This window comes from Ambystoma mexicanum, chromosome 2q, assembly GCF_040938575.1.
Source record: "Ambystoma mexicanum isolate Mex_15411 chromosome 2q, UKY_AmexF1_1, whole genome shotgun sequence".
NCBI classification, from domain to species: Eukaryota; Metazoa; Chordata; class Amphibia; order Caudata; family Ambystomatidae; genus Ambystoma; species Ambystoma mexicanum.
This window is the reverse complement of record NC_090924.1, coordinates 745,102,686-745,121,758: the sequence shown is the minus strand read 5'-3', so window position 1 is coordinate 745,121,758 and position 19,073 is coordinate 745,102,686. Positions and strand designations below refer to the sequence as shown.

At 48.7% G+C, this 19,073-nt stretch overlaps 1 protein-coding gene across 1 annotated transcript in view; it reads right to left on the bottom strand.

Annotated features, from left to right (window-relative positions):
• Positions 1 to 19,073, bottom strand: part of UBE3C (ubiquitin protein ligase E3C) — a 2,658,557-nt gene that overhangs the window by 836,331 nt on the left and 1,803,153 nt on the right. Inside the window, exon 15 of the mRNA XM_069647972.1 lies at positions 18,303 to 18,407. Coding sequence (XP_069504073.1) covers positions 18,303 to 18,407 — 105 coding nt within the window. The remainder of the gene's footprint in view (positions 1 to 18,302; positions 18,408 to 19,073) is intronic.

Genomic DNA, 19,073 nt, shown 5'->3' with positions numbered 1-19,073 from the left:
AAAAGAAAAAGCATATTAGACATGGTAGGCATTATGGAAAAGAAAGTCATGCTTCCTGAGATTACTGCTGCCATTGGTGGAATAAGCACTTTCAGTTAAGGCTTCATTACAGACTCTCTGCAGTGTTACTGTAGAATAAGAAAGTTTTACAGCGCTAGTTAAGTAGACATAAAACGATCCTGAGGCCAGACTTAATTGTATTTTTATGAATAATCTGTTATTGGAACCTAAATATTTGTTCAGTCGTACTTCTTACAGGTTCTTCTGTACATGATTTCCAATTCATGTATTTTAATGCTAATCAAATTGCCTGTCATGCATCGTTCAGTTAATGGTACAGTGAGGGAGCAATGTATAAAAATGGTTACCAGTTTCTCTTTCAAATAATTTTTTCTCACTCTAGTTTTAGAATATTGATATCACTGCATTGTATCAAAAAAGGAATGGATTTCATATTTTTCATGGTACTTCAATGGGAAGAACTGAATGCATATTACATTTTAATACAAAATCAAAGTCCTTTGACAAAGGTTGATCAACTTCTTTATGCAATCAAGCATTATTCTATCTCCCAGAGTTTTCAAACCTCGCTAATCACAAAAGATGCATAGTGTGCCTGGTTTCTGAGAACCAAGAAAACACGCATGTTTCTGTTGTTTGATAAATCTACTAACTTTGTAAGTAGTAAAATTACCCAAATGGAGATGTTCTGCTGCAAAAGTCAAAAGTACATTTTATGGCAAATAGGTTTGTAATAGTGGCCGATTGGTCTATACTTATACTCTAAACTATTACAGGCAAAAATACATTTAGAGTGTCGGAAGCGGCTGCATGCTAGTCAGATTTTGTGTTGGTGTTTCTGTGCAGTTTGAATCAATCATTGTGTGTCTTTTCTGCCTTTCCTCTAACCTCACTGACTGTCGGTCACAGTGTTCCTGTGCTTTGTGCTTCCGCCGGCAATGGGGGACGAGGATCACGCTACACCGCGATTAGTGGGGGACAGAGATCCAAGCCCTGTACCTTGTGCTCTGTGGCTGCACCGGGGCTGCGACCATTGACTTCACAAAAAGTGCTGTCTAGGCCAGTGGGGAATGCACATTGCATCCTTGCAGCGGTTCTTGTACTGGAGTAGCTCTATCTGAGCCAACTGGGTCTTCCTGAATCCCATATGAATTGGTACTTTAAAACTGGCCACTTCTGTTTCGGGGCAAGTTTATTGTGGTGTTCTTAAGTGCAAGGTGCCGTTTTATCATGCTAACCACCTGAATTACGCCCATTATTTCTTGGCACACGGTATGCATTTTAAGCCAAGCACTGAGCTCCCTTGAGTTCAACTGTCCGGACTTTCCCCCTCTTGCTAGCCTAGGTGTCTGTAATTTTCCCGTACCATGCCCGAGTGCTGCATCAGCATCTGCCGCCCAGAAGCTTGTTACTGTGCATTACCTGCGCAAACACTGTTTCATTGTTTTACTGCTACTATGAAAACAACAAGAAAATATGGTCTCCGTAATGAGGCTTCAAAATCGGGAAAACGGTTACAGAGTCCTGCCAAACATACTAATCGGCTGAATTAAGTGCCCCAACCCAAAAGAGACAAAAAATGAAATATGCCTGCTGCTTCTCAACCAAAAATGACTGGCTTTCATGAGGCGGTCCCTGTGTCTGTGCAGGTCCCAAAACTTTTTGTAATTCCTTCCGCTGTTGAGGAAACTGCATTAGAACAATTTCCCTTTATTAAGCTGTTGAAAAATCCCAACAGCAGCTCTATACATAGTTCACCTCCCATAAACAACAAATGTTCTCTTCTTAACCTTTATCGGAGCCTCAAGAGAAACTCTTTGGGACCTGCCTCGGCTGGCTTCAATATTATTATTGGCACCAATCGTTCAGCAAGTCCCAATTTGGAAGCAGTGGGGTCATTGTCGGAATCACCTTACAGTGGAAGTAACTATGATGATGTTGCAACAGCCTCCTCAAAACACCTTTCTTTTGTATGAGAAGAAACATTCCCTTCCTCAGTTAACTTAACTCTTTGTAAGATGGAGGCTTTACTCACTCTCTATTCCAATATAGCAGCAGAGCAACAGGAGCTAAAATCTATTGTAGCTAAAGTTGTTGACGTTATTCTTGATTGTGGTCAAAGTTGTAATATCCAGAAGATCGTTGATGAAGTGGGTCTAAAGAAACCAGAAGCAACTAATGACTTCCATCAACCCAACGGTTCTGTGCACAATGTGGAACAAGCTGGTTTACCGAAACAAGATTTATTGCTTGATTCTCTACATATCATGGCTGTTACAGAAGAAGACACTATAGAGGCACTGTGCAATGAACTGTCTATGACCGACAGCCCTCCAATTGTGTTGAAAAATTTCATAAACGACAACTAGTTCACAAACGCCAGCAAACTAATAAACATGTGGCTTTCTCAAATACGACCACCGCATACACTACTCTGAATCATTGTAAACATAAAGGTCCTTCACCTACTACCTGACAAAAGGTAATTACCAAGGATCAGGGAGATGGAACAATTAGAAGAACAAGTTACTTTCTTACCTGGTAACGTTCTTTCGATGGGATGGTCCGACAACGTATTCCATTTCTATGACAGGTAATGTCCACAGCTGTGCTGCTTTGGAAAATCTTTGGCGTCTGCGTCCTGCGTTGATGACGTTGATGCGCCGTCCCCGAGGACCTCCTCCGACGGCCGACGTCACCCGATGTGATAAGTAGGACGCACGACGCCCATAGCCTCAGTTATAGTTTTTTCCCAGAACGTGTGCCAACAGTTTTCTGCCAGTCAGACACACAAGGCCTTGCGGAACGCAAGCTGCAATCGCAAAAGAAATTCTGCAGCGGGGAAGGCAGGGAGGGAGCGATATGGAATACGTCGTCGGACCATCCCATCGAAAGAACGTTACCAGGTATGAAAGTAACTTGTTATTCGAGGGGATTGGGTCCTCCGACGTATTCCATATCTATGACAGACTCCCAAAGCAGTACCAAGCAAGGAGGTGGGAAAGAATTTAGAATACAAATTTAGCATTCCCAATCAAATTGCGGAATAGAGAACTGCCTTGCCAAAGGCCAGATCTTGCCCTCTGATGGAATCGAGGGAATAGTGACATACAAAAGTATGTACTGAAGCCCAGGTGGCTGCATCACAGATGTGACGAATAGGAACTCCCCTCTGCAGGGCAGTAGACACAGCCACTCCTCTGGTAGAATGGGCCCACAAGCCAGCTGGAGGGTTCTTACCCGCCAAGCGGTAACACGCGGAGATAGCTAAAATAATCCAAGGAGACAAAGTCTGTTTCGTCACAGCTTGTCCCAAACACTTTCCAGCGTAACCAATGAAAAGCTGATCGTCCACTCTGACCCGGGACATGCGCAAGATATAAAAGCTCAACGCTCTCCTAGGATCAAGCCTATGGAGCCTCTCCTCTTCCTTACCAGGATGTGGAGGAGGATAGAACGCCAGAAGAACAACCTTCTGGCTCAAATGAAATTCCGAAAACACCTTCGGAAGAAAAGAAGGACGAACTCTAAGGACAACCCTGTCCTTGTGAAACACAGTGAAGGGTGGCTTAACTGAAAGTGCCTGTAACTCACTCACTCTGCGAGCTGAAGTAACCGCAACTAAAAACACAGTTTCCAGAGTTAACAGCCTCAAAGGGCAAGAATGTAAAGGCTCAAACGGAGCACCCATAAGAAATTTAAGAACAAGGTTCAAATCCCAACCTGGCACCAAAAAAGGTGACGGAGGGAACACATTAGTGAGCCCTTTCAAAAACTGCGAAATTAAAGGAATCTTAAAATAGGAACACTCTTCAGACGAGCGCTTAAATATGGACAGCGCCGCCAGGTAACCTTTAATGGTCCCCACTTGCAAGCCCCTGTGGGCCAAAGAAAGCAAAAAAGACAAAACCATGGGAATGTCGCATTCAAAAGGATCCACATTCTGTACTCTGCACCAGTCGCAGAACTTTCTCCAACGGCAACGGTACAGAGACTTAGTTGCCGGCCGCCTAGCCGAGAGCAACACCTCCATCACGTCTTCAGGGAGGTCCCAATCCTTATACCTCAACCTTTCAGAAGCCAAGCGTGAAGATTGAGGGATCTGACCTCTGGATAGAGAACCTGACCCCCCCTCCCGTGAGAGCAGATCGTCTCGGTAGGGAAGACGACGTGGAGGGCAGATGGACAAGTCTAGAAGGTCGGGGTACCACGTCCTCCGGGCCCACGCCAGTGCAATGAGGATCATCCGGGAACCGAACCTCCGTAACCTCCGCAACACTTGCGGGATGACGGGGACTGGAGGAAACGCGTACAGCAGTGGGAATGACCACTCCATCACGAACGCGTCTCCTAAGGCTCCTTTTGGAGGAAATTCCCGCGAGCAAAACCTTTCGCACTTCCGGTTGACACTGGAGGCGAAGAGATCCACTTAAGGGGTCCCCCAAAGGGCGAAGATCTCCAGGAGAATCTCCTGTGCCAGCTCCCACTCGTGAGAGATTGTGCTCTGCCTGCTCAGAGCGTATGCCGTCTCGTTGTTGTCTCCGGCCAGATGAACTGCCGAGATCGAAACTTCCTGCTGGATGGCCCAGAACTCGAGCTGCATCGCCTGCCTGCACAGCGGAAGTGACCCTGCCCCCCCTTTTTATTGAGGTAGTGCATGGCCACCGTGTTGTCCGTCAGAATCAGGACACTCTTCCCGCGCACAGTCAGCAGAAAAGCCTTCAGGGCTAGCCTGACGGCCCTCAGCTCCAACAGATTGATATGGAGTCTGGACTCCGACCGAGACCAACGACCACTGACTGTCAGCTCGTTGGCATGAGCTCCCCATCCCGTGAGGGATGCGTCCGTCACGATCGTCACCTCCGGCCAGGGCAGCCAAAATGGGGCACCCTTCATCAGATTGCCCTCGACGGCCCACCACAGAAGGTCCCGGGCTACCGAGGTCGGCACCTGAACAGGGTCCGACAGCCTGCCGGAGGACTGAGACCACTGGAGCTTGAGTGCCCACTGCAAAGATCTGCAGACGAGCCTCTGGCACCAGAAGAATGCAGGATGCCATGAGGCCGAGCAGTCTCAAGAACTCGGACGCTGGGAGAGTCTGGGCAAACTGAAACTTGTGCACCATCTGCTGAACGTGAAGAGCCCTCACCTGAGGAGGAAAACACTGCCCCAGGGACGTGTCGAGCACTGCTCCGATGTACTGGAGCCGCTGAATTGGTGTCAAATGGGACTTCTTTAAATTGAGGGAGAAGCCCAACCTGTGAAGGGAGTGGCAGGTGACGGACAGATGATCCAGGACTTGCTCGGGGAGCTCCCCCTGATCAACCAATCGTCCAGGTAGGGGTAGACGTGAATCCCCCCCTTTCCTGAGATGCGCTGCCACCACCACCATGAGCTTGGTGAAAACCCTCGGGGCGGAGGTCAATCCGAACGGCAGGACCCGAAACTGAAAGTGCAAGTCGCCAACTGCGAACCTCAGGTACTTCTTGTGGTTGGGATGGATCGGCACATGGAAGTAAGCATCATTGAGGTCGAGAGACACCAACCAGTCCTGAAGTTGAAGGGCCTGGAGGACTTGAGAAAGAGTCACCATCTTGAACTTGTCCTTCCTGAGGCGTTTGTTCAAACAGCGCAAGTCCATGATGGGTCTCAATCCCCCGTCTTTCTTTGAAATCAAAAAATAAGGGGAATATCATCCCTTGTTCCTTTCCGCTACAAGCACCAGTTCTATGGCGCCTTTCTCCAGCAGGGCTTGAATTTCCTGCGCAAGGAGCGGATCCGGACTCTTCAAAGAGAGGTTCCCTGTAGTATCCGTGGGTTATGATCTCCAGAACCCACACATCCGAAGTAATGGTTTGCCACTCCACTGCGCCAGCCTTCCCCCAACCAGCGAACCATGGGACCTGGCCTCATGACTGAGTGGTAGCGGCTGCGGCATTGCCTGAGGGCAAAGAGGCAACTGCCCTAGCGGCCTTGGCACCTCGAGTACCTTTGTTTCCACCTCTGGCACTCTTAAGATGGCCTCTTTGACTGCTAGCTCCTCTCGCTTTACTGAAGGACGAGTAATAGCGAAAGGAACCTCCCCTCCATTGCTGTCCCATAGGACAAAAAGGCAGAGGTTGGTGAACTGCAGCGCCCAACGACTTCGCTGCAGCTTTGGAGGTCTGCAACCTCTCAAGGCTCTCGTCAGCCTTGCTGCCAAAAAGGTGTTCACCGTCAAAGGGTATGTTGAGGAGCCGGGACTGCACATCAGGAGCAAACCCAGACTTCCTCAACCACGCAAACCTGCGCATTACGGTGCTCGCTGCCATGGACCGGCTGACACAATCCGCCAAGTCCAAACCCGACTCAACGGCCTCACACATGGCATCCTTGCCATCCTGAACCATAGCAAGGAAACCATCCCGTTCGTCCCCTTCGGAAATATGATCAGCCGCCAATGCAACACAGTTCCACAGAGTGTGTGTGAAACGAGACTAGGCACATATGGAGTTGGCTGCCTGAAGCGCCATACCCCCAGAAGAAAACACTTTCTTCGCCCAGCCGACAAAACGTTTGTCATCCCTATCCGGAGGGATGGTAGGATACGACGCCTGCTTTGCCGAGGCCGTAGCCGCCTGCACCACCAAACCCTCCGGGGTGGGGTGCTTAGACAAGTAGCAGGGGTCGCTACTGGCTGGACGGTATTTTCGCGACAAAGACTTGCCCACTGCCGGGAGACTCTCCGGAGCAGTCCAAGCCGCCGCCACCCTTCTCTGCAAAGCCATATGAAAAGGCAAAACCGGGTCAGTGGGTGGACCGAGATCAAGGATGTCCGTGAGATCATCCTGAAAGAACTCCTCTGGGGAAGCTGACCAACCCAAGTACTCGGTAACCCGAGACATAAGGCGCCGATATGACGAATCGGCATGAGTGCCAGGCTCCGGCCGACAAAACTCCACCTCCGGAGAGGTGTCCAGTCCACTGGCATCATGCAGTGACTGCCTCAGGTCATCAAACTGACTATCGCCCGAGATAAGGTCATCCGGAACCGGAACCGGAACCAGGCCGCCATCAGAGCCTTCATCCCCCACTGAAATGTACTCCAGGCGGGGAGAGGAAGACCTCTGCGGACCAAAGCAGTGCCGGACCTTAGCCATAGCCTTTTTAGGGGCAAACCCCGTGCCACGGGGCCCCTCCGACACCACCGCCTCGAAAGTCGTTGAGGGCGCCGAGCGAGTCGGTGTCGACAGAAAAGGCGTCGAGGGCACCGAGCGAGTCGGGGCCGAGCGAGTCGGCGCCGGCGTCGACAGAAAAGGCGTCGACGTCGAGCGAATCAGCATCCGCTGCAACGCCTCCAGCATCTACGGCGTTGACACAGTCCTCGAAGCCGGAGCTCCGAGCGTGTCTCTCGACAACCTGGGCGCCGACGGCGTCGACTACCCCCTCGAAGACGGAACCTCGAGAGCAATCATCGACGACCTCGGCGCCACAGGCGTTGACGTCTTCTTCGAAGACGGCACAGGATCACGCGGTCTCGAGCGCGTCGAGGACCGGGACCTGGAACGGGCATGGCGAGAACGGCTACCCTTGTCCGAGCATGACCTCTCCCGCGAGCCGTGCCGACCACCCGAGCCCGAAGGCGTACGGGTGGTGTCTCTCGACCGGTGCCGACCGACCCCACTCGGAGGCTCAGACGGACCGGTGCCCAGCGATTCCAGAATCGCTAGCATCTGCTTCCCGAAGGAAGCCCATTCCTCCGGTGTTGCTTGCATGGAGGGATAAGTGACCCGCCGACGGGCGGAGTCCTCGGAAGAGGACGGGGAAGGCGACCTATGCCGTCGCTTCCTGGAATGCCTAGAAGAGCTGGAGGAGTGGCGAGACCGACTCCTGGAAGGAGACCCACTGGACTTCCGACGACGACACGGAGAGTCACCCCTCGAGTCATCAGTCGAAAGCCCCGCAGACCTCGACTTCCGGGGCTTAGACACCCAACCTAACGACAATTTCTTCTTGCGTTCTTGCAAGGCCTTCGCAGTAAGCGACTGGCAGTCGACAGAGTCGTCCGTATCCTGGGCCTCCCCGAGGCACCAGAGGCAGGTGTCGTGCGAGTCCGTGACCGACATCTTGGACCCACAGTCCCCGCAGTTCTTGAAGCCCGGTCGCGGGGTCGAAGATGAGAAAGACATCGCCACTAACAGGTCTTCACAACCAACCGAACAGGTTCAACGAACCGAGAAAGAAAACAGCAACTCCAACGAGTCGAGGCGTACTGAGTTTCACGAAGCGAACACGTTCGCGGAAAAAACGGAACTGAGGCTATGGGCGTCGTGCGTCCTACTTATCACATCGGGTGACGTCGACCGTCAGAGGAGGTCCTCGGGGACGGTGCATCGACATCATCGACGCAGGACGCAGACGCCAAAGATAATCCGAAGCAGCACAGCTGTGGACATTACCTGTCATAGATATGGAATACGTCGGAGGACCCAATCCCTTCGAAAGGTGATGTTACAGAGGCCCCTCGATAAGTGAGTATGCCCCTGCAAAGCAAACACACCAAATATGGTAGCAAATCAGTTTCTTCCTGACTCCACACAAAAGGATGTCGAGTTAAATTTAACATCTAAAGACGCAGTAACTTCTTATGCCACTATAGCTGTTCAATTTTATGACTCATCTGTTGCTGCTTTTCCATCCATCTCGCACCCTTTGGTTCCTATGGATCAGCCATCGGGACTTTGTAAGGGGTATTGTGAGCCTTATGAAAACTTATTATTTGCCAAGTTAGTAAAGCTAGATGAACCTTCTCCTAAAGCGGACAGTCCATTCTTAAACCCCACCTTTCTTTTAGCAATGTGGGAAAATATTTCCTGGCTAACTTCGATTAGCAGTAATTACATTATATGTATATAACTACCTACGTGGAATAGTGCCTCAGATTGGGTTTTAATTGAATTTGCATTGCCTGCGATTGAGTCATTATTATATACATGTACTGAAATTTTGCAGTCTATGGGGTATAAACTTACAGTATACCGCAAGCGGGTCGCAAATGCACATTCTTATTTTGATCCACGTGTTTTTAGTTCTTGGAATCGGGCTCTGCATATTTCAGGGCAACACACTAGGGGGTTTGAAACGACATCTGCCCATTTACATGCTTGTACAAGATGTGAAAGTAATTATTGGGCCTCCGATTCCTGCCCACAAAACCAGATGTTAACCCTGCTGATGTAGAGGCAGCAGATTAACTAGGTAATGGAGGGGCCGAGTGATAATGGGGTCCCCAGGTGAACAGGGGTTTAGTCTTTTTTTCTGGAACATTGCAGGGGTGACTAGATTGTTGGATGACCCGATGTGGAGCTACTTTATTCAAGGATTCAATGTAATTGCACTGCCGGAGATTTGGGCCTTGGACCCGGTTATGATCCAAGGATATGAGACGTTTTGTATTCCTGTGTCTAAGGGACAAAGGGCAGACCATGTGGTGTATTAATGGTCTGGAGTGAGGTGTCCCTGTGTTGGGAGCTGCAGGTAGTTACAACACACTCTGCAGATGTTGAAATGCTTATTATTAAGACCAATCCAATAAAGTTGATTTTTTACGCTTATTTAACATCTATAATAGGCCATTGAGTTTGAATGGTCAGGCATGTCTGGAGTGCCTTCAACTACGATAACCAATAACATCTCCCTACTACCATTAAAATACCTTACACTAGTGGTAGGAGATTTTAATTTACAGCTAGAACCACTTAAGGACCTGGAAGGGATGTGGGATGACCAAGATCCGGCCTGGGATATCCCAGCATTGGTTGTGGTTTGTCCCCTAAGAATGCACCGCTTAGCAGTTGCATTGTGAAGCCTAGGCCTTTTTCCCCTCTTACAGGATTCTCAGACTTAGATGCGTTTTCTCTGGTATTTAAAAAAGCATTGTGAAAGCCGATACGGTTCTGTGGTTTTGACTCCTAGCGTGGCATTCATCTAGTGAACTTTCTACCATTATCTAAGTTCCTGTCGTCTTGTCCAATTGTCTACTTATTAATGGTGGCACCTGGTGGGAGGCTCTGCTGGCCTCCTTCCACTCCTCTTAGGTCATCATTTATGCTTACTTGAATGGCAATGTCTTGGTCCAAGGCCCTCAGGCCAACCTTCTCCTCTTTGAGACACTTTCCGTGCCTCATCAATTTCCTGTCTTCTCCTGCTGTCCCTTCTCGCCCTTACTCGGCCTCCTTGCCTCCCCCTGTGTCTCCTCCTTGGCTACCTTGCCCTCTCCTCCTTCCTCTTCTGCCTTCCTCTTCTGCCCCCCTCAGGCTCCTTCTACACCTCTGCAGGGCGTACCTCTGATTTGTACTCCCCTGCCCCGGAAGTCTTTCAAGGACAGCAAACTTCTCCATATTGCCACTCTAAACTTTCGCTCAGCTCACTCCTCTGACATCTGCCGCCTCCTGGAGGAACTTGCCCTCGATGTCCTCGGTCTCACCGAGACATGGTTCACAGCCACCTCTGTCACGAACTTTCACACTCTCCTCCCCGATCACTACAAGATCCTGTCGGCACACAGATCTAATCATTCTGGATGGGGCGTAGCCCTGATCTTCCCAGAGTGGATTCCTGCCTCTGTCATTCCACTTGTGTAGGTTATCATATAAATACCATGGCCCTCATTAAGAGTTTGGCGGTAACCATGCCGCTATTGGCGGCAGGGCTGCCGCCGAAATCGCGTCGGGGTCCGGGTCCTCGGAATGAGGACTTACCGGGCCATTCCGAGTTCGGAAGGCCCGGTAATTCCTTCCTCCAAGGACCCGGACATGGTCCTTCCCCATTCCAATTTCAGCCCCCATAGGGCTGAATGGGAATGGGAGAGGGAGCAAACAACGGGCCATTACGAGATGGCCCATTGTTTGCTCCTTCTTCCCCTCGCGGGACCCGGTAAGCACGCCTGGTTTTCCCAGGCGTTGCTTCCTGGGTCCCGCGAGGGGACCTCGTAATGCAGTGGTATGGAGTGAACGGGGCCGGCACCTTTTACGGCGCCGTTCACTCCGTACCGCCAGGGTCGTAATGAGGCCCCATGTATTTTGTGATGTATTTGAACCGGGTTACTTCTTGTTGAGTAAAGGTTTTCCAAAACATAGGCCTACTCATCTTTCGAATGCCTCAACTGCAGGCTCTCTCCCTCTCCCTCGGCCATTACCTTACTATGGCTACCATCAATTGGCCACCTGGTCAGATCTCCTCCTTCCTCTCTGAGTGGGCGGAGCCCTCCTCTTTCCTCCTGGCCTCGAGCATGTAAAGACTGGAGGGGGGTGTCTGTACTTCTGCTCTCTATATGGTAGAGGAGAGGCACAGAGGACCCCAGCCAAGATTCTCTATTCGGTAGCTATGGTCGAGCAATCAAAGCCTAGCTTCTCAGGAGGTGATGCAGGCTGGTTCTACAGTATAGTCCCCAAGCCCCCACAAAGGAATGTCCACACGCTGTATTGGTTAAAACACAGTGTTTATATAATTAATATTCAAGGTTATGTACACTATCACAATAACTCATTTTGTGCTCAGAAAATCAACAATGGTAAATATATACAGTTCTAAAGTGGTACCACAAATATTATCAGATCCCATTAAAGTGCATCAACTATACTGTCAAAATGTCACACAGATCAATAAAGAGGAAACCAGCAGTAGAGAGAGGAAAGAAAGCAAGATGGTTGAACAATTGGCAGAATACTGGCCCATACCAACTAGGCACAGTTCTGTGTGGATATACCCCCCAGCTGGGCAACCTGTAAAGCAAAGAAGTATCACAAGCCCAGTCCATATATTGTTCTATGAGTCTTTTATTTCCCTCTACAATAGTTCTACGGCCTCAATGTACCTGGAACTGTAGTGTTCGTCGACGGGAAATCGACGGCCCTTATTGAGTGCCCTCCTTTTAAGGCAGGAGTCACGGGTAGTCGAACGTCCGACATAGAACAGGGTAAACTACGGCGGTGAAGTGGCAGCTTCTTTTCCTAGCGGTGCTCGTCGATGACGGAGCGTTGGCGTCCTGCAAGGAAGAGGCGTACAGGGCACCTCAGTGACGATAGTTCTGGACCGCAAAGAGAGGAAGAACTGTGGCCCAGCAACGGCGTCGAGTCGTCGGCGTCTCTGTGTTCTTTAGGTGGCGGGAAAACCACTGGCAGATGCTCCTCGGCGCATCGACGGTCGGGCCTTCTCCAGCGGGATAAAGCGGGCAGTGATGCAGACGAGAGTGTCCTTGGATCAAATGAAGTTCTTAGGCAAACGGGAGCACAGCGGCTCCAGTCAGCGACGGCGGTCGTTGACAGAGGCGGACAACAGTCCAGACGCTTCTCTTTGGGATTCTGCGGCAGTCTGTCGTAGGTCTGTCTACCAGGGAGCTTTGGCAAAGATCAGCTGGTGCACGATGGTCCCTCATAGCTCGGGAAGAGGGCGCCTTACCAGGTCCTCTCTGGGTCAGTCCTTGGAGACACAGCAGCTTTCAGATTGTGAAGGAGAGCAAAAGAAATTCTTCTCGTCCAGCAGGGCTTCAAGGTTAAGCTTCAATTACTCTTCGTAGTGGACTTCAGCTTCTGAACACAAATTCTAGCAGTGAGAGGCCCCCAGATATACTAGTTGATCTCCCATTCATTCTGCTGGGTCACACTCAGGCGACCAATCGGTCAGAAGGGCATTCATGCAGGCAGGCATCCAATCAGGTGCATAGTGCATCCAGGCCATTCACTCCTCTCCAGACACTCACAACAAGTTATGTGTATTGGGAAAAGTACCCAGCCATTCAACACTCCACACTGCATTCATACCAGTTTCGGGCAGGGCTGTCTCAGTCATTGTGTCAAACACCAGATAGTAGACTCCCACAACACAGAATGCGTATTCGTCACACAATCCATTCACCCAGGTCCCACCCACAGGGTTTACCCACAACATACAGTCATTGGGAAGGCTCCAGCCAGTCTGGCCTGGACTTCACAACACCACCATATATGGAACTTCCACCCAAAAAACCGGTTAGGGGAAAGGGACAGAGTCAGGGCTTCCCAGGACTTTGGGAAAACAAGGTAATAGGCAATAGAAAGCAAGAGGCCACAGGGGCCATCTTGTTTCCTATCAGGAATCAACTGATTCCAATGGCAGGGCCTGGGTATCCAAAAATCGAGGATACTCAGAGCACCTGACAAATTCAGCATGGAGCTGCCACCAGCCCATACCCTGCTCTGTAGGCTACACACAGGTGCCCAAAAACATACACTAGTGGCACAGGGTTGTACCCCCATCCATGGGTGCCATAAGGGTATCCCATGGGTCTGTACACCAAATCAAAAGAGAGAGCTGCACCGCCAGGAGTCCCTCATGACCTCCTGCGTGGAAAACACAACAGAACACAATAAAAAGCAGTAAAGGACAAGGATACGGAGGCCCTGTCCCTCCGATGCATTTCCAGCATCACAGTCCACTCAACTCCTCCTTCTTGGAGACTTTAACATATACCTGGATGCTTCGTGTCCTTCCTCTGGACTATTTTGCGACCTTTGCGATCATCTATCACTCTCCATTCGCCGCTCTGGCCCGACTCACTCGGCAGGGCACACCCTGGATGTTCTGATCTCCTCAGACCTTCCCCTTTCAATCCCTCTCACCACTTCTCTCTCCTGGAGTGATCACTTTCTCCTTTCACTCCTCAGGCCAAGCCAACTCCGGCACTGCCACCTACCTTCTTGGTTATCCGGCCCATGAAGCTGCCCTCCCCATGCTCCACTGTTCTATATCTGATACTCTCAATGCTCTTGCCCCTGTCATGAGGATCCGCTTGAATCCCAAAGCCAAGTACAACTCTCGGTATGACTCTGACCTCGTCACCCTTATACGCAAGTACAGGGTGGATGAGAAACAATTGTGGATTCCGGTAAATACTCTGACAAACTGGCCAGCTGTCTGCTCCAAAGGCAATACCGGCTCTCTGTTTGCACCAAGAAGAGAGCCCACATCCAAGCTTGCGTCTCTGCGGCAGCTAACAAATCAGCCAAACTCTTTAAAATCTGCTGGCCAATCCTGCCGCAGTCCGTACCTCTAATGTCCCATCCTAGGCCCTCTGCATGGCCCTGGCTTCTCATTTCATCTCTAGAACTCAGGAAATCCTGTCCTCTCTCTTCCTCTCCCTCTCATCCCCCAACTCCCTGCTCTCCCTCCGGCCCACCTCCCCTCCTTCTCTGCCTTTCCCCTGTTCTCCCCTGACGAGGTTTCCAGACAAGTCCGATCTATGAAAGTCTCGTCAAAACAGGTTCACCCTGGTTCCTCTAAAACCATCAAGGACCACACTGACACCCTGGCTTCGGCTCTGGCTTACTTCTGCAACCACTCCTTCGCCACTAGAGTCTTCCCTTCCCCCCGAAGCACTCCTTTGTGCACCTTCTTCTTAAGAAACCCTCTGCCGACACTTCCAGCCCAGCTAACTATCGCCCAATCTCCAACACTCCTTTGCTGGGCAAACTCCTGGAAAAGCTGGCCATCTCCCAGCTCAATCTTCACACTGATTCTGTTGGTTGTCTCCATGACCATCAGCCTGGCTTCAGAGCTGCCGGAAGCACAGAAACTGCTCTCCTGAACATCCGCAAAGACCTGCTCTCCAACCTGGACTCCAACAACCCCTGTGTTCTCATTTTACATGATCTCTCATCTGCCTTTGACACGCTCAACCATGCCATCCTGCTCAACCGTCTCCGTGATAACCTGGATATCACTGATCAGGCCCTGGCCTGGCTGACTTCTTTCCTCTCTGACCGACCCGCCCAGGTCCAACTTGGGTCCTTCCTCTCGTCTATCTCTATCTCTACCTGTGGTGTTCCCCAGAGGTCTAACCTCTCTCCCTGGCTGTTCAACCAATACCTGGCACTTCTTGCCCACCGCACTGCCGCTCTCTGCCCCAACTTTCAGTGCTATGCTGATGACACAACTCATTTTCAGGCTCCCTTCAGCCACCTCTTGTCCTTCTCTCATCTCTGACTGTCTGTCTGCTATCCAGGAGTGGTGTGCCGCCAATGATCTCTGCCTTAACGCCAGTAAGAGATTCTCCTCATCGGCGCACCTGCGCCATCCTTTCCTATCACCCTCTGGACGACCCCTGTTGGCCCTCTTACTGCTCCCAAATGTGAGGCTAAAAACCCCTGGGTCATCTCCGACTCCACACTCTCCTTCTCTCCTCACATCTCTGACATCCCTAAGAAGTCTCACTACCAGCTGCACCTCCTCAGAGGTACTCTTCCTTTCCACTCCTTCCCCCAGAAGCTCATTGTCTCCAGAGCTCTGGTTCTCTCTAGGCTGCTGTATTGCTCTCCTCTGAAAAGTGCACGGAACTACCATAAATCACCAATGCAATTATAGAGCAAATACTTCAACCCAAAAACAGACACAATAATTCACAGCCACGCACGCTTTAGAAGATGATCAGCTCTTTATGGCTATTTATTCAAAGCTTACAGGTAAATAGAAATAACTCATAAAACTAACATGGACATAGATCACAGAAAACATAAAGAAGACAAAGAAAGAATACATCACCGTGAGCATATTATCACTCTTCATCTCGCCCATTCACGACTGGAAGACCCAGAGGACAGCCAGGACGAGAGAGCCACAGCCCACAGGAAGGCCAGACGGAGCGTTCTTCTCTGGCTGAAGTCTCATCTGAACCCCCCCCCCCCAGATCCTCCTTTATAGGCACTCCAAAAAAGGAGCTATTTCTTGAATCTTCTGGATTGCGCGTGCGCAGTTGAGGAACAGCCGTCGGTTGCCAGCTGGGTCAACCGAGAGTCCCCCCCCCCCCCCCAAGGAATGCAGGGCCTCCCTGCTCTAAAACTCAGAAAAACATGCTCCATGGAGAACAGTAGCAAATCATAACAACGTTAGCTTTTCCCAGCAGAAATGGCCTTGACTGCATACCAAGTTTGAAAAAAGCATGTTTGTCTCAGCACTGTGAATCTAAAACTTCAGCAAAATGTGTGCAGCCTTTCACTGCGGAGTGAAGTAAATATCCAACATGCCTGCGAGCACTCCCAGAATGCATTGTGCCTGCGCCATTTTGAACTAAGCATAAATTGAGCAGAACATCTGCACTACTGCAACAGCCTCTTTCTAAATCTGCCTGCCTCTACTCTCCGCCATCTGCAACTCAATCAAAACTGGACTGCGAGACTTGTCTTTGGCCTCAAGCCCAGGGATCGTATCTCGCAGGACTGAAGTCTCTGCACTGGCTCCCAATGGTGGCGAAGATTAAGTTCAAAACCCTCTGCATTGTCCAAAAGGCCTTCTGGGGCCTGGGGCCTCAATACATTCCACTCTCTCTTTCCAAATATCTTCCTTCTCAAGCTCTTCGCTCATCCGCCTCCAACTCCCTCAGGGTTAGTCGCTTCTCCAAACAATAAGTTGGTGGTAGATCTCTTTCTTCTGCTGGGGCCTCCCTCTTAAACAGCCTCCCTGCCTCTCTGATACTTGAGCACCTCAAGACCTTCCTTTTTGCTTCTGCTTTCTCTCCTCTGCTCCCCTGCTGATCTCCTGATTGAAACTGAAACTGCACTGGTTTACCTGGCTACACTCTGATCTTGGGCTCAGGTCCCCACTGCCCCCCTGGTAACCCTTGCACTCAGGGACTGTTTCTGTATCCCTATAGCACCCTACCAGCACGTGACATTTTGATGTCTGCCCTATCCTTGCACCTGCCACTTGCTGGCCGCACTTTTATTTATTTTCTTTATATTTTTTATACATTTTTTATCTTATTTATTTTTTACGGTTATCTTATGTTCTGCACTGTCCCCTCCCCCTTTTCCCCTGCACTTCTCCCTCCCCCCCTCCCCTGCACCTGCGTGATCTCAATGTCACCTAGCCTAGTAAGATCAATGTCTCAGTTTTCCCTTTGTTCCCCCTTCCTTGCCTCGTCGCGCCTTGTAACACATGTGTATAGGCGCGTTATAAATGCCATACATCATAATCATCCAGTATCATGCATAATCTAAATTTAAGAGCTGGTAGTGGCAGATTTGTCAACGACCAACCAGCAAAAAGACGTTTATGGGGCACAATGGTAGTACACTTATTGACTATATCTTCCTTTCCGCAACTGATTAGGCATAGGTGGTTGATTTTAAAGTTCTTATAAGGTTAGAAAGTGACAGTGTCCCTTTATCCAATTGCTTCTTGTGGGGTATAGTTGGGCCTTATACAGTTCTCAACATATTGTGGTTAAGGGACATGCATGCAAGCCATGAAAAGGGGCAAATGTTCTATCCCCTAAACTCAAACAGTCAATGTATGGTTCTATTCTTGACAACATAGAATTTATCTGTAATCCGGGGAGTGAGGATGCTACAACTTTGCCAGAGTTTGAAAAACTCAACAGCAATATTCTACTTTATGTTTCCATCTGCGCAGCACCGATTAGCTGCTAAGGAGACGGTCTCAAATTTCCATTTTCTTTGTGTGTCGACCTTGCAGTTAAGACATTTGTATTTGAGACCTATCTTGCTGGAGGCTGGTATTTATTTGTTTAGACCTGCATTGCTATTTCTAATCCAAAGTGCCCTTCCTTTAGTAGTGTTTGCTGTTGCTTGTTATAAACACAGAGCTTGCCTGCTGGGGAGGAGGGCACTGATAAAGTGATGATCCCCTTTGCCAATTTTGTATTATTATTTTGAAATGTATACTGTTTTAGGCTGAGAGCAGAGCTCTCCTAAAATTCCTTGTTTTGTTTTTTTGCATGTTTATACAACATTTGCATCTTACGATTATGTTTTAAAACACTTTTTTTTCCCCTTTATTGTGCATTTTGGTTATACAACCTTTACCTATAAACATATTACATCATGACACCATAAGTCATAATTCATTAAAAGACAAGGCATCATTTCCTACAATTTCAATTAACAATCGTTGTGAAACATCAACATACACATAGGTTAAAAGAGGTTATCAAAGGTAAAATGTCGGATTAAAAACCGAGTGGATAAATTCACTGGTTGTGCAAAATATCAGATAGCCTGTGACATAGGAATATTTAAAAGCTATGTGGTCAGTTCATTAGTTCAGTTTGCTTTTTAAACATACAACCTGATAAAATAACCTGAGATATGAATGAATTCGTTTTTTAATGCTTACTTGTGTAGGTTATCATATAAATACCTTGTATTTTGTGATGTATTTGAACCGGATGACTTCTTGTTGAATAAAGGTTTTCCAAAACGTAAATAAACCCATAAAATAATACATTTACAGAAGGTATTCATTTTTACCTTATCCGCTTTTATATTTTCTTGTTCCGATAGCCAGTGATTTGGTGGGCAAAACTGTCTTCTTGTGTCCCGTGCCTTCAACATTTTCACCAAGTTAGTGATAACCTACAGAGGATAATTATGAAAAGCCTTAACTGGCATTGTTGATGGAGAGGATTGATATATATATATTTTTTAATTGTACATGGTTTATTTAAACCTTATACAAACATATAAAAACATTTAAAAGTAGTAAACAATAAAGGGAAAAGAGGAAAAAGAAAAGGAAAACATACAATGCATTAATTCACATTTTGATAAGAAGGTATTAAAAAGAACATTTCATGGTTCTAATAATTATAAATCATAGAATTTAAAAATGGAAACTGGGAGATCGAGGCTACAAGTTCACATGTTTCATAAATGAACCAATACTGATCAAAACTAGGCTCACTCTTCCTTGCAGGAGATAAACCAGAAATGCTCTTCTGTTCATGATGCCAAGCAAAGTACAAAAATACCGAAAAGGTCTATTCCTTGCTTTTGCAATTTACACTTCCGACCCACAGAATCGGTAGTTAGATTTGTCTATTATCCCTCTTTTGAACAGTATTTCATTGGTAGGCAGTAGATTGAACCTTATTCTCATAAAGCTGTCCTCAGGTGGGAGTCAGGGCATAGTCTAAGATATTTTGGGATGCCTCCACGTTTCTTTGGCTCCCGATTAATGTCAGCATATGAAGAATAGGCCAATCTAGTGTCACTAGTTTTAATCCAATCTGCCTCGAGAAT